The 13,935-nt window shown below is 50.7% G+C and overlaps 9 protein-coding genes across 9 annotated transcripts; 6 read left to right on the top strand and 3 right to left on the bottom strand.

Moving 5' to 3' along the window:
* Window positions 1-642: 642 nt before the first annotated feature.
* On the top strand, window positions 643-1,957 carry N7477_009839 (bZIP transcription factor; the record flags this gene model as incomplete). The annotated part of the gene is made up of 2 exons (XM_056971500.1): window positions 643-738; window positions 788-1,957. The coding sequence occupies 2 exons, from the start codon at window positions 643-645 to the stop codon at window positions 1,955-1,957; spliced, it is 1,266 nt and encodes a 421-aa protein (XP_056818479.1).
* Window positions 1,958-3,400: 1,443 nt separating this feature from the next.
* Window positions 3,401-4,711, top strand: N7477_009838 (putative aminotransferase family protein (LolT); the record flags this gene model as incomplete). The annotated part of the gene is made up of 1 exon (XM_056971499.1): window positions 3,401-4,711. One exon carries the CDS (start codon window positions 3,401-3,403, stop codon window positions 4,709-4,711), a length of 1,311 nt encoding a protein of 436 aa, XP_056818478.1.
* A 549-nt stretch (window positions 4,712-5,260) lies between these two features.
* N7477_009837 (beta-class carbonic anhydrase) lies at window positions 5,261-5,761 on the top strand (the record flags this gene model as incomplete). Its single annotated transcript, XM_056971498.1, has 3 exons — window positions 5,261-5,276; window positions 5,327-5,472; window positions 5,609-5,761. The coding sequence occupies 3 exons, from the start codon at window positions 5,261-5,263 to the stop codon at window positions 5,759-5,761; spliced, it is 315 nt and encodes a 104-aa protein (XP_056818477.1).
* An 894-nt stretch (window positions 5,762-6,655) lies between these two features.
* N7477_009836 (putative RING finger domain protein) lies at window positions 6,656-7,813 on the bottom strand (the record flags this gene model as incomplete). The annotated part of the gene is made up of 3 exons (XM_056971497.1): window positions 6,656-7,097; window positions 7,153-7,652; window positions 7,706-7,813. The coding sequence occupies 3 exons, from the start codon at window positions 7,811-7,813 to the stop codon at window positions 6,656-6,658; spliced, it is 1,050 nt and encodes a 349-aa protein (XP_056818476.1).
* Window positions 7,814-8,498: 685 nt separating this feature from the next.
* On the bottom strand, window positions 8,499-9,180 carry N7477_009835 (mitochondrial fission 1 protein; the record flags this gene model as incomplete). Its single annotated transcript, XM_056971496.1, has 4 exons — window positions 8,499-8,828; window positions 8,915-9,008; window positions 9,077-9,095; window positions 9,165-9,180. The coding sequence occupies 4 exons, from the start codon at window positions 9,178-9,180 to the stop codon at window positions 8,499-8,501; spliced, it is 459 nt and encodes a 152-aa protein (XP_056818475.1).
* Window positions 9,181-9,339: 159 nt separating this feature from the next.
* On the top strand, window positions 9,340-10,048 carry N7477_009834 (kinetochore Spc24 family protein; the record flags this gene model as incomplete). Its single annotated transcript, XM_056971495.1, has 4 exons — window positions 9,340-9,366; window positions 9,422-9,707; window positions 9,751-9,820; window positions 9,871-10,048. 4 exons carry the CDS (start codon window positions 9,340-9,342, stop codon window positions 10,046-10,048), a joined length of 561 nt encoding a protein of 186 aa, XP_056818474.1.
* Window positions 10,049-10,201: 153 nt separating this feature from the next.
* N7477_009833 (uncharacterized protein) lies at window positions 10,202-11,152 on the bottom strand (the record flags this gene model as incomplete). Its single annotated transcript, XM_056971494.1, has 1 exon — window positions 10,202-11,152. The coding sequence occupies one exon, from the start codon at window positions 11,150-11,152 to the stop codon at window positions 10,202-10,204; it is 951 nt and encodes a 316-aa protein (XP_056818473.1).
* Window positions 11,153-11,292: 140 nt separating this feature from the next.
* N7477_009832 (med21 domain-containing protein) lies at window positions 11,293-11,941 on the top strand (the record flags this gene model as incomplete). Its single annotated transcript, XM_056971493.1, has 2 exons — window positions 11,293-11,334; window positions 11,390-11,941. 2 exons carry the CDS (start codon window positions 11,293-11,295, stop codon window positions 11,939-11,941), a joined length of 594 nt encoding a protein of 197 aa, XP_056818472.1.
* A 905-nt stretch (window positions 11,942-12,846) lies between these two features.
* On the top strand, window positions 12,847-13,905 carry N7477_009831 (porphobilinogen deaminase; the record flags this gene model as incomplete). Its single annotated transcript, XM_056971492.1, has 2 exons — window positions 12,847-13,114; window positions 13,172-13,905. 2 exons carry the CDS (start codon window positions 12,847-12,849, stop codon window positions 13,903-13,905), a joined length of 1,002 nt encoding a protein of 333 aa, XP_056818471.1.
* Window positions 13,906-13,935: the final 30 nt, after the last annotated feature.

The following is a 13,935-nucleotide window of genomic DNA, read 5'->3' as shown; positions in this document are numbered from 1 at the left end:
TGTGATTTGTAATGTACCAGCAATTATCTGCCTACATGATCTATAAGTTATGTTTGGGAGCTTCATTGGCCGTCAATGTTCGAGTTCACATCTGCGGGCTTGTGCCTCGGTATGGGCAAACCTGGGATGAACCAGCTTGTTTAGCTGCGAAATATCTCTGTATATCTCTCAGAGAATAGAAATCAGTGGAGTGCTAATACAAGACAGACAAGTAGACTGGTCTACGTGTTGCATATTACTGAATTGTCTCTAACGCTAAGTATGGCCCGGACTGCTCACTATAACCACTCGTAAGATGGACAGGAGAAGAGCTGGACAGGGAAATTCAGCGGTAGGGCTCAATTGGTCATCAGATGAATCCCTGCAATATTTCGACTCGAAGATTCTCTGCCAAATCACAATGCCGAACCAAAGATTTCTGAGAATGGTGATGTAAGGCTGGTCAAAGTCAGTGGAATGCCAAGATGCTTAGCAATCTGGGCCGATCTTTTTCGATTATTCAACAGCCCGAGAGCCCCAGTGCTGTTGAATGGACGTCGTCACGGTTCGCTTCTTTGCTGACAATCTGCCTATCTCTGCATTACATCACCTCGAGAGGTAATATATCACCGATTCAATTTCTAAAAATTTATCCAGTCAATCATGGCTGAAGTGATGACCGACATGAAGTCAACTACTCCGGGGCCCCGCAAGCGCGGTCGTCCCCGAACCGTGACCGACGATCAGGACTTGCCAGAGGTGGGTAATTCGCGAGGATATTGCAGGCACACTCGCTCATAATCTCCAGAGACGTCGCAAGCAGCTCCGCGTCGCACAGCAAGCTTATCGCCGGCGCAAAGAAAATACGATCAGTAATTTACAGACGCGGGTACAGGAGATGGAAGTGGGGATCGAGGAGATCAGCCAATCCTTCCTGTCGTTCAGCAATCTTCTCATCCAAAATGATTTACTTGCGCGATATCCGCGCATTGCGTCCGCACTCCAAAACATTACCCGGAAGTGTGTCGCGCTCGCAAAACAGGGATGTGATGAAGACGAGACATCCGAACCAGTCGAACCTACACCTCCTTCAAAGAGCCGCAAGCAAAATGGCTTGCGAAATGTCAATCTCAACTTTGATATGGACAATCTGGACCCGGTTAATATGTCGATGCCGGATGAGTCCCTACAATTCCCATTTAATACACGCCAGTGGCCCGTGGCGCAACCCTTGACGCCGCCATATCAGGAACAGCCGATACTCCCATTTGGACTGGTATTATCATCACCGTCCATGTCATTGTCTCCTCCACGGCAACAATTGCCGACACCTCCGGCAACTATATCTCCATCCAGCCTCATCAAAGAAGAACCTTGGACCCTTTCGCAGCGCATTGTACGGGAGTGCTGCGAAAGCGGATACCGGCTCTTGGTGAACCGGCCGGATAACGAAGCCAAGATCCAAGAGGTCTTTGGCCAACCGCTCACATTATCGGAGCGGAATCGTCTGATATCGACGTTCTACATGGCCATGAACGATGACGTGATTGACGCGATCGAGCTCAAGACCAAGGTGCTCAACCCATTAGATTTTAAGAGAGAGGATTTCTCTCCTGATATGCTTTTGCGGTCTTCAAGATCTTGGCAACTTGTTCTTGATTCAGAACCTGATGAATGGTTGGATGCAAGTGGCGTACAAAAGTTCCTGCAGCAACGGGGCATTCACATCGACAACAGCTCCCCGCACTCTACTCCGCGTATTGAGGCGCCATCAGAATTCAACCTCTCGACTTTCTTACAAAGTAAGTTGGATCATATCATGGCCCTTGACCCGATCTTGGCTAATATGGGGATAGTTCTATCTCTTGACTGCATCTGTGTTGGTCCTGGACCGGTATTCCGCAGGCAGGCGTTGAGCAAGCATTACAGTTGGCTACATCGCATAATCCGTGGGACTTTATGTATCCAAAGTTCATGACGTGAGCTCATAAATTGAACTTTTATAATTTGTTAATGAACCCCATTGATCCCGAGCTCGCCGAGACTCGTGCAAACCCCCTCTTTTCCCCAACAAATGCAATCTAGCTCTACAGATCTCCCCATATTCCCCCCCCCCGACATCACCGAAGCCAATTCCAGTGCTTGAGCTGTGGAACAAGCCAGGAAAGATGATTTCGCACGATAGTCCATTAATCAAGTCATCCACAATAACGTGGCCACAATCCAACCGCTCGAAGTATTGATCAGATGCATGGGTTTATTAGAACCCTTGAGATAGCATAAATAGGCATCTTCGAGTCCAGCACATGTGCACCAAATTGCGAGTAGAGTCCCTGCGAGGTTGCGATGGCCTTTGAAGCTCAACACGAGAAGCATCAGCCCCGCTGCAGCATTCCTGCTGCCGAGTGCTGGGCCAAAGGTGGCCTTCTCCGGCGTTGGATCGGCAATACCAAATACACCAGTGACTGGCCCATTGTCAGTTTGTTGCCGATTTTGGAGAATGGGATTGACTCACATTCAACGGGGTGGATCTGCCAGACTACGCCGGTTGAGACTAGGAGCAATCCGATGGATCGGGTGAGGAAGTCTGCGAGTCGATGAAGCATTAGGTGACTTGGTTCGGAGACCTGAGATTTGCGAAAAAAAAAAAAGTATCTGTGATTTGAAGTCGTCTACTTTTTTTTTAATTTATTTTAGTCTGGAATGCTTCTTTCACGGAGATATACAGAAACCGCAAATGCCGAGCTTTTCCCCACGAGAAGATTCGGTAGATAGGACTAAATTGATCAGATCACTATAAGTAAATCCACAGTAAGATTTTCTTTGTTGGTGAATACGAAGGGACTAATTCGCATTGTTTCCAAATCAAGATTTTTGACGTAAGAAAGACTTTGGTGTTAAAGCATCTCACCGTGATAAGCGAAGACGATAAGACCGCTCATGTAGATCTCCTCCAGCGTATAAATCTGGCATGACTGGTCGGGATCACGACGGACGAGCTCGTGAATCCGATCTCTCCGATCGGTCGGAGTATTTGAAGATACGCACGCCCTTTGACAAGGTTCAGGTGGATCTTCAGCGCAATAGTCCCGGCACTCATTGGCTCGGGAGATGAGGTGAGTCAAAACATAGCAGAGCAACATCACCATCTCCGTATGCCCCTCTTGATACATAATAACGATATATCAGACCTCAACAGACTTGACAATCCCAGCATTCTGTCAAGAACTCCATCATCATGGCTACTGAAGTGACTCCATTCGGGAAACCGATGCTGAAGCATTGGCTGTTTGCCCCCCTCATACAAGAATCTGAACCACGGTCTGTACCTTGAAAGTGTCCCCATGTCATTCAAGATCTGACACGACCAGGTTCTTTCGGCGCACATCCCGCCGCCGTGCGTGATGCTCAATGGGCCTTCATGGACGAGGCCGATGGGCGACCAGACCCGTATATCCGGGCCCACCACGCAGAACACCTGGAGAAGGCGCGTGTAGCCGTCGCGGGGATACTCAATGCGCCAAAGGACGAATGTGTATTTGTGAAGAACGCAACCACCGGCGTCGCAACAGTGCTGTACAATTTGAATTTTCAGTCTGGAGAAGCCATCATCTTTTTCGAGTCAGTCTACGGAGCTGTGGAGAAGAGTATTGTTTCCTTGCAAGAGCACTCGAATCTTGAGTCTCGAAAGGTGCCATTCCAGTTCCCTATCTCGGAAGACGAGCTCGAGAGCCGATTCCGGGAAGTTGTCCGTAAGACTCGCGAAGAAGGTCTCAAGGTCGTGGCTGCTGTTTTCGATACCATCGTCAGCAACCCAGGATGTCGCTTTCCCTTTGAGCGGTTCACTGCCATCTGTCGTGAAGAGGACATTCTTAGCGTGATCGATGGCGCCCACGGCATTGGACAGATCCCACTTGACTTGGAAAAATTACAGCCCGACTTCTTGGTGTCTAACTGTCACAAGTACGATGTCCCCGGTCTCCCCTATTCCTGGCTTTGGCCGGAAAAAACATTCAAGACTGACTTTCCCTACAGGTGGCTCTACACGCCTCGCAGCTGCGCTGTTCTCTATGTCCCTAAGCGCAATCAGCATTTTATGCGTACCACTCTTCCCACTTCATGGGGCTTCATCCCTGGCCCCTCGTCCACTGACACCCGGCAATCAGTTCTTGCTGATCCAAACACCGTTAAGAAAAGTACTTTATTCGAAGGATTATTCGAATTTGTTGCCACAAGCGATGACTCCGCTTACATCTGCATACCAGCCGCGCTGCAATTCCGCAAGGAGGTCTGCGGCGGAGAAGAGGCTGTCATGTCCTATTGTACTGATCTCGCCATCGAAGCCGCCGACATTGTCGCATATATCCTTGGGACAGAGGTTCTGCAAGAGCCGGACCTGAAGCCCGGAGAAACGAGCAATATGCGCCAATGTGCCATGGCAACGGTGCGCTTGCCTATTGCTGTTTCCGATGAGCCTGTTTCAGGTGCAGCTGTGACGATTTCACCAAACGAGGCCCCTGGGGTCTTTTCATGGATTCAAACGACCCTGATGAAAGAGCATGATACCTTTGTCCCTGTTTTCCGACATGGCTCGTGGCTGTGGACTCGGCTGAGTGCTCAAACGTATTTGGATAAGAGTGACTTTGAGTGGCTGGGAGGTATTCTGCGGGACCTTTGCGAACAAGTTGCGAAGAAGGAGGGGAAGTGGACTGCCACTTTGGCTGTTCATTGATTATCTACCGTGCACACTTTCAATGCATCGCTGGAAATGTTATCTGCATTGCGACTTTGTAAACTCGTCTCATACTAGTCTCTAGATATTTGAGATCCATACCACCATGTTCGCTCAAAGACGATTCTAGGTTTGTACGCAAACAATTGAAACCTCAGGTCTATCAAGGCCTCTTCATTCTATTGGAGCACGGGCTCGATGTGCTTCATCACGCCATCAAGAGTCGAAGTAGCCCACGATCACCTCATCTCGAGAACAAGAGCGCGGGGAAGGGGGGGGGGAATTATATTTGGTTCCTTTATATCGTGCCCACTGTCACTAAGGTACCTGAAGTCGATTCATTTATCTGAAACCACGGATACAACATGTCTGTCGCCCAAGAAGCCGAAGTCGCCAACGCCAAGTATGCAGCGTCATTCACCAAAGGAGATCTTGCTCTTCCCCCTCGACGGTGCATCATCTCTCTTGCATTCATCGCTATGTTCCTATAAACAAAAACCAAAAAATAGACTAAATTAACGTCACAAGAAAGTCGCCATAGTGGCCTGCATGGACCCGCGCCTTGGTAAGTAGTCCACGCTCTATACCCTCCTCCCTGATGAGCCCTACTCACAGAACTAGATCCCGCTCGAGCTCTAGGTCTGGAAGAGGGCGATGCCCATGTAGTCCGCAACGCAGGCGGACGGGTAACCGATGCTCTTCGCAGTATCATAATCTCACAACAGCTTCTTGGCACCCGTGAGATCATCATCGTGCACCACGTATGTATCAGAACCTTTCACGCAAAGGAAATATTTGATCCATAGGATTATACTTATACCTCTTAGACGGATTGTGGAATGTTGACCTTTAGCGACGAATGTAATCCGCCGCAAGATCTGCGCTGACCTGCATCAGAATGTCGATCACATTGCATTCCTGCCGTTTGGAGACCTGAAACAGAGCGTGCTTGATGATGTCAAATTGTTGAAGGAAAATCCGTTGGTTTTGGATGTTCTTATTACCGGGTATCTGTATGAGGTTGAGACGGGCAAGATTCTCAAGGTTTAGGTCTATGGTATTTGGCTTACAAGATTAATACATATGAGCCAATGTTATTGGATTTTTACAACATGCCAATTGCTGAGAATCTTTCATTTGTGGCCAGCGATGAAGGTTTGGAGTCCCAAGGCCCTGCTTCATGGGTCTTGTTTTCTGTGTGTGTCCGATAGATAGTCTTGTCCACTCGATGAGATCAAGTTAGAATCAGCTTGTAGAAGTATTTTCCCCCATCTGCAATTCTCTAGAGTCAGCAAAATCTACATTGAGCTACTACTCCATGCTACCGGTTCGCTCGATTGGACACCGACGTAATAGAAAAACCCATTGTCTGGCATGAGTTTGGAAATATATACACTGGCTGAAAGGAAACCCATGGAAAACCAGCCACGAGACCCAAAGACTTGCACCTGTCCAAGAGGCCAAGAGAAACGAAAGAAAAAGGGGGTATGGATGAGAAACGAGCGCTAAATCGATCGCGATCGCCAGAGATGATAAAAAAGAAAAAGAAAACACGACCTCCAAATGTTCCCCGCAATGTGCGCAAGTCTGTGTGTCGTCAATCGTCTATCCTACTCGTTACTTCCTCCTAATCGGCTCCAAACCCAACCTGTAATTCCTCCGCGTTCACTGCGACTACCTCGACTGCCCCGACTCCCACGTCTGTTGCGGGGTTCGCTGGATTCAGGCGTTGGGGATTGCGGAGTCGATCTAGATCCGGATCCGGATGATTGATGACTGCGCAGGGAAAAAGGGGAACTGCGACGTCTTTGTCGTCCCGATGAAGGTGCCTCCGGACTATCCTGGATAACGACTGGGTTTTCGCTGGAGCCTTCGCCCGTGCTTGTGAAACAAGGTTCCCGTCAGCTCTCACAAGTTTCGGGGACGATGCGTTATGGAGGGCACTCACCATTCAACTGAATTGATGCTTCGTCGGCAGTGTGGACAGGTGTTATGCTGGCTCAGCCAAGCTTCGATACAGCTAAAGTGGAACCAGTGCGTGCAAGGGAGCACTGTCACTTCCGTGCCGAGTTCCACAGCATCCATGCAGATCGAGCACTCCGCCTTCCCGTCAGACCCCAGCATTTCCTGGTCGACTTTCTTCGTGGGTAGTGACCTGATTGCGGATTCGGATGCCGGTGGCGGTGCCGTTCCTGTGTTGTTGTGATCAATCAACTGCGAGATCACTCGGTCAAGCTCTTCTTGGGAATAGACCGCATCGCCGTTCCGGTCCATGTTGAGTAAGGCTGAAAGCATGGCGAGCGGGTTCGGCCCTGCGACGCCGCGGGCACCATGTCGGCCTTGCCGTCTCTGCGCGCCAAAATCAGTCTGGAAGGCCTGCAGGAGACTATTGAGATATTGGGTAAGCTGGATGTACTGTGCAGAAAGGTGAGAAGTCATACTCGGCTAAAGAGGCCACCGGGGGAACTGTCGTTTGCGCTCTATCTGTGTCGCGGGGGAATAGTCCTTCAGGTTCCGCAGGACCATCAGGGTCGGCAGTCTGCCAATGGGATGAATGCGCCATGAACGGGTCGTCGAAGCCCGGACTCCTAGATCCATGGGGATGGTGGGGATCATATGTCTCTGATAGACTTCGGAATATTGTGTTTAAGCCCTCGAACATCATCGGAAGCATGGGGTTTGGAGGGGCGTTTGCGCTGGATTGTTGCGGGGAGTATCCCCCGCCGATAGTAGTGCTGCTAAAGGTAAATCGGCCATCTGGAGACCTATAGGTGTGCTGAGAGTATCCGGGAGATCCTGGATTCATGAAGTCGAATGGCCGAGGTCCAGCCGTTTCCTCATTTCCCCAAGGATGGTGATCTGCCCACGGATTGATCGGTGGCGTGCGAGGTTCAGGTTCGAGTTCTGGAGGAGGAGTATCTGGATCTGGAGGGATTTCAATCTATGCAGGTTAGCTCCTGCAATACAAAGAAATGGGAAACAAGGAACACTTACGATCTCTGTGAAGTCGGACTCGCAGTGCGGGCAGGTCAAACCACTATCGTCCTTTGACCAGACCCCTCCACAGGCATGGCAAAACATGCGATCTCCGGTATCCGCCATGGCATCAAGAATGGTGGTTGATGAGAAGGGGGGGGTTCACGACGAGACTAAATCGGCGAACGCGCGGAACAGTCACGAGTCATGGCCTTATCGGCGTGGGGCAACTACACGCAAGTGAGGACTTCGTCGCCTTGTTCAGGGGTTTCCGGGTCACAGCAAAGGTTAATCGGAGGCGAAAATCAGACGTGTAATAATGTGAGAAATAAAGTAGGCGATGACGTCGGAACCGGTTGCCTTCCAAGGGCGATCGCGCAAGATTGAAGGTAGAGACTACCCAAGCATTTCAACACGATGAAACCGTTAACATCTTTACTTATACTTACTAATACTGCAGGTCTCATCGGATGCAGCCCAAAAATAGCAACACGGTGCTCTAGGCAGCGTAGTTAAAATCTGGGATCGGAGGTTTAATGATGCAAGGTGGCAACGTAGAGGAGACGTCGAAAAGAGACCAGCAACCGTGAAGAAAAAGAAAGGGAAAATACTTCCAGGTCATTCATTTCGTGCTGAACAAAGATCAGTACCTATATACGAGGCTAAGAAAGCCATGGAGGACAAAGAAACGCCGACAATGCGGAGGCTGAGGCTGATAAGGAAAGCTTCAGACAGTAGAAATTATACAAGGCCAATGCAAGGACGGTTCCGGCTGTGCTATAGCCCTTGCAGACGCCAGTTCTCCCAACGCTCACCGTCTTCTGGCTCCCTTGAAAATCAAACTGCCAACAACACCTGCCGCGACCGCTAAGCCTCCCACGATCGCGATGCCCATCAGCCCTTCCTTGGCAACCTTATCATCGATAAGTGACCCCAGACTGGCCGCCTGCAGGTTGGCCGGTTCTTTCTCGAGAAGCAAGTCGTTGTATCGGCGGGCCTCGCCGTAGTTGCCCAGCTTGTAGTTGCCCAGGGCCAAATAGTATAGGCATTCTCGTCGGCGTTCCGGGGCTCCGCGGAAGATCTCCGACAAAAGACGAACACCTTCTTGTTGGTCGGGACGCTGGTTTGATTTGATTAAGCCCTGTTTAAAAAACATCCTCCGCGAAGTGCGGAGACCACTGGTCAGCGTGGATTTCCCATCGATAGCTCGGGTCTTAGGTTCCATACCCAGGCAAAGTTGAACTTGGTTTGGATGCCAACATAGTCGCCTTCTTTCTCGTATTGAGCGCGCAGCACTTGAAGCTCCGCGGGCTTCAGCGGGCTAGATTCGGACGAGTTAGTTCGCAATCTACAAGGGGTCGCGGACGAGCGTGCCACCGGGCAACGGACCTTTCCGCATCTGCAGCATCTGCATGAAAGGCACTGAGTCAGTGAAAGGCTCGCGATATGAAGAGAATAAACCTATTATGGAACTCACAAGGAAGATTAGACATGGTAGACTGAACAGTTGAGTAGGAAAGATGGGCGTAAAAGCTAGAGGCAGACGTCACTTGCGGAGAAGCCAACATGTGGCGGTGCAGTGTGGCAGTTGCGGCAGCAACAATCAAAACACCCCGATTTGTCCCGCTTCACTCTTCTCAACTACGCCCAACATGTTGCTCGACGAGGATCCTGGTACTGTACGTGCTCATATGATTACTGGCTACTAGAACCAGAACTAAATGGTGTTCACAGCTCATTCACCACACGATCGGCAACTTCAATATCCACCCGGATAAACAAGCCGTCACACGCATCAATGACTCTCTTGCCACGCTCCAGCAGTCGCGCGACCTGCGCATTCGAGAGGCCGAGTCCTCTTTACGGAAACTTGGTCGCCAGCTCAACTCGCTGAGCGCCCAACACGAAGAGGCCGTGGCAGTGCACGATTCCAGCAAACATGCCGAAGAAATCGTCCAGCTGGACACCAAGAAATTTCGAATCGCCAAGGCAGCCACCGAACTCGAGGTCGAAAGCGAGCGTCTCAGAAAGTGAGTTGGAGATGCTTAAGGAAAAGCTGGCAGACCTGGAATCACAGGGTCTCGAGGGCGATGAGACCACGCGCCGTGAGCGCGAGGCGGATGATGCGACAATGTGAGTGGCGTCGCCTGAGCGCAGGGTTCTACTTGCTAATTATTCTACAGACTGCGACTTAAGATCTTCCGTTCTTTGGGAGTCGATATTGAGCCTGATGAGGCCGGAAACTTCAATCGAGCGGTTATTCGCAATAGTCGCAAGGGTGATGTGCATGTCGTGAACATTGACCCCAAGTTCTCCCGCTTTTTCTACGCCAACTATTTCTGGTCCACCATGCAGGGTTAATCATGACCGGTACTGAACGAATTTTGTCTCTGGAGTTTCTGGGAGATCTTTGATTGGAGTCTTTTTATACCCTTGAAGCTTTATTTTAATGTTATGATTATGCCACTTTGGATCACTTCCCTCGCTCTGCCTGGGTCTAATCTCAAAATAGCGTCAATGTTTTCGTAGTTCATGCAGAAGTTTTGTCTGATCCAATTCAGACATCACGCCATTTGGTCCAGGGTCTGGATGCCCATCAGGGAAGCTATTTTGCACCGCATCCAAAAGAACATCCTTCTCAACACCGGACAAACGAGCTCCCCAAGATGCCACCCACTGATTCTCCAAACGGAGCAAGTCTTGCTCGACCTGGTCCATATGTGGGATGTCATTTCCATTCCAAGTCAGAGCGACCTCTTTCGTGACAGCTCCCGACTCAGAATCCACCATCCCATACCTCGTCTCCACACTCAGAGGTCCTAGCCCAAGCTTCTCCGCCCGTGCATTCCAGAGCACTTGCTTCAACGTTCCATCCCGCTCCATCATCATCCAAAATAACGGATACGAGCTCCGCGCCAGCGCGTCCCGAACCCCTTTCGTTGCCTCGCGCGGGCTAATCAGTATTCCCGCCGTCTGGTTCGTGCGCCATCCGACAGGCGCCTGGCGGAACGTGCCTTCGAGCTCGCGCACCAGGTTCGGCCCAAGTTTGCTTTTGAGTGCCTTGCACTGTACCAAGACGCGAACTGCCCGTTCCCGCTCGCGCTCCGGTAGGTGCCAAGTGCCTACTAGGTCGATGCCGGCGTCATCGCGGCCGCCGATCCGCTCGAGGGAGAGCGCATAGCGTCGTAGGCTTTGGAGGACCGTGTATTCGTAGTGCGTGCCTACGTAGACGGTGCTTGCTTCGGGGAGGGATATACGCTTAGCGTAGGACAGGAAGGTGGTCAGGTTGGTATGGTTTTGGGTTGGTGTTGGGGGTGCGGTAGGCAGCTTGAAGAGCCGCCGGGTGAACGGTGTCAGGTCATTGTTGACTTGTGAGCTGGAGAATGGCCGGGCGAAGTTTATCGGTTTGGAATATTGGAAGATAAGTTCGGCAGCGAAGCCATAACGCGGGCGCAAATGTCGCATCGAGGGGTGTCGAGGTGAAAGAGTGCGCCTTTTCACCGCATTGAGAGCTTCTCTCCGCATCTCCTGCGCATCTTGGCCTCTCGACGTCGCATCCTCTGTTTCTCTCCCGACTACACTCCCAAGCATTTAGATTGCCCATTATGGCGGATATTCTCACACAGCTACAAACATGTCTTGACCAGGTCAGCCTTCATAGCGTGCGACAATTTGACTCCGATCATGTCTAACACAAAACAGCTTGCGACTCAATTCTACGCAACGCTCGGCTATCTCACAACATACCACGACAATTCACCTGCTATTCCACCTCCAAATGTTCCGAATGCCGCACCGGCCTTAGCTACGATCTCCAAGAACACATCCACTCCTCCCGTGCCCGCCTCGGTTGCGGCAGGAACAGCAGGCGGCGGCGTAGCCCAAACATCGCCGGTCCCTCCACCCACACAACAACCCGGTACAACGGCAGAAGGAGGCGAAGTCGAAGGAGACCCGATTCTTCCACCCCGGCCTGACTCACCTCGCACATTTGCTGCTCGTCAGCGCGAGCTGGCCCGCGATCTCATTATCAAAGAGCAGCAAATCGAGTACCTGATCTCTGTGCTCCCCGGCATCGGTGCTTCAGAGGCCGAGCAGGAATCCAGAATCCGAGAATTGGAGACACAGCTACGAGATGTCGAGAAGGAGCGCACGGCCAAGGCACAGGAATTGCAGAAATTGCGGGGCAGGTTGGAAAATGTTCTCGGTGCTGTTTCTGTGGGAATTTACGGTGATAGGAAATATCAGGAGTGAAAAAATATTGTTGGATGGTTGCATTGCGAGGGCTCTGGATACCCCGGTTTTTCTCATCAAGTTTTTCTAGCAGGGATGCAGGCGTTGTTCAGTTGACCGTTTAAGACATTTAGATACCATATCATGGGCACAAAATAATGAGACTTGCAATTTCGTTTTCCTCAGTGGATCTGAACAGAAGAACTACAAGGTCGATATGCGTCAGAATAGCATAGCCTACGGTTGCACTTCCGCACCATTCCAAGGTTGCTTAGACTGGGCTTTACGATCTGCTACGGGATAGCCCTTCATCTCAGGACCAGAAGCTATGTCTCCTCCAGCGAGCGCTTCCAGTGAGACTCTCGCATTGGTGAAACCATTCGACGCGACTTAAATGGCGGGGCTATGAGTGAACTATGAAGACACGGAAGATCATAAGGGAAATCCCGGTGAGGTAAACTTACTCATTTCTGTTCTTCCTTTTACATGGGAATGACAACATTTCTTATAGATGGCGGAGGCTCTGTAGGCCTCGTATCGCCAGTTCTGAACTATGCGCTACCCATATAATATCCTCTATGAACTCGTGCTTTGATTTGATCCATCAAGAGAACATGCAAACACCAGGGAAAGACGAGGTGGCGTGGACAAGCACAGAGCACCACTACTTCGGCTTGATGGCATTGTTGCATAACGAGGCCGGAACGAGGATTCAAGCCCCCCAGTAAGTTATAAGCTAAGCCGTAATATATCCAACCTAGGTCTGATGCAGAGTCTGATCTGAATACATTGGTGTTATATCGAATCCTATAGATAGTAGGAACGGCCCCACTAGTCATTTGGGGGCTGAAACGAACAGTTTGTGCTGACTGCCTGCTTCTTCTTTCTCCCTCCAAGACCGCCTTCAATTACGGTCAAATTTCGATATGGCGGGATCGAATATTGTAGCTGTACGGCCTGTACGGATTGGCACTCGTCGATCCCATCTGGCCGTCGTCCAGGCCGAGGGCATCCGCGCCAGTTTGCAGAAGATAGCCCGCGATCGGACCTTTGAGATTGAAACCCTGCACACGCTGGGCGATAAAGACAAGTCCACGGCACTCTACAAATTCGGAGAAAAGTCCCTATGGACCAGCGAATTGGAAGAGAAGCTCAGCTCGGGCGAGGTAGATATTGTCGTTCATTGTTTAAAAGGTAGGCTACTACTTCTCTGCCTTTCTCTTTACGAAATAATGTCTTAATGCGCTTCAGATATGCCAACTAGTCTCCCAGACTCGTGCGACCTCGCACCAATTCCACTCCGCGATGATCCTCGCGATGCGTTGATCGTCAAAGCTGGCCTGCCTTATACAAGCTTGCAGACTCTGCCGGAAGGCGCAGTTGTGGGGACTTCATCAGTGCGGCGCTCAGCACAGCTTCGTCGCCTGTATCCTCATCTCCGCTTTGCAAACTTGCGCGGAAACGTGGAGACGCGCTTGGCTAAGGTTGATAATCCCGAAAGCGAGTATACCTGCATGGTGATGTCTGCAGCTGGTCTTGAGCGTATCGGACTCAGAGATCGTATCAACCAGTACATGGGTTCCAAGGAGGGTGGTATTCTGCATGCGGTTGGCCAGGGAGCGCTTGGGCTGGAGATTCGAAAAGGCGATCGCGAGACTTTGGCGTTGGTCAGCAATTTGGCAGATCGGTGGTCGACTCTAGCTTGTCTTGCGGAGCGGGCTCTTATGCGTACTCTTGAGGGAGGTTGTAGTGTTCCGATTGGTGTTGAGACGGAATGGATTGATCGGGCACAGTATCTCTTGAGGATCACGGCGATTGTTGTCAGTCTTGATGGATCTCAGAGTGTGCAAAATTCTATGGAGGTTACAGTGCAGACTAACGAAGCGGCTGCTGCGCTTGGACAAGAATTGGCTGCGAGGCTCGTGAAAGGAGGTGCTGACAACATCCTGAATTCCATCAATGCCAATAGACCTGCTAAGGAGTGATTCATGTGCAGCTTTGTGTATGGTCGTGAC

The sequence above is a fragment of the Penicillium maclennaniae genome (genome assembly GCF_028827695.1).
Source record: "Penicillium maclennaniae strain IBT 15551 chromosome Unknown utg000008l:1.0-3552695.0:1.0-3555053.0, whole genome shotgun sequence".
NCBI lineage: Eukaryota > Fungi > Ascomycota > Eurotiomycetes > Eurotiales > Aspergillaceae > Penicillium > Penicillium maclennaniae.
The sequence above is the reverse complement of the archived record's forward strand: the minus strand, read 5'-3'. Positions and strand labels throughout refer to the sequence as shown.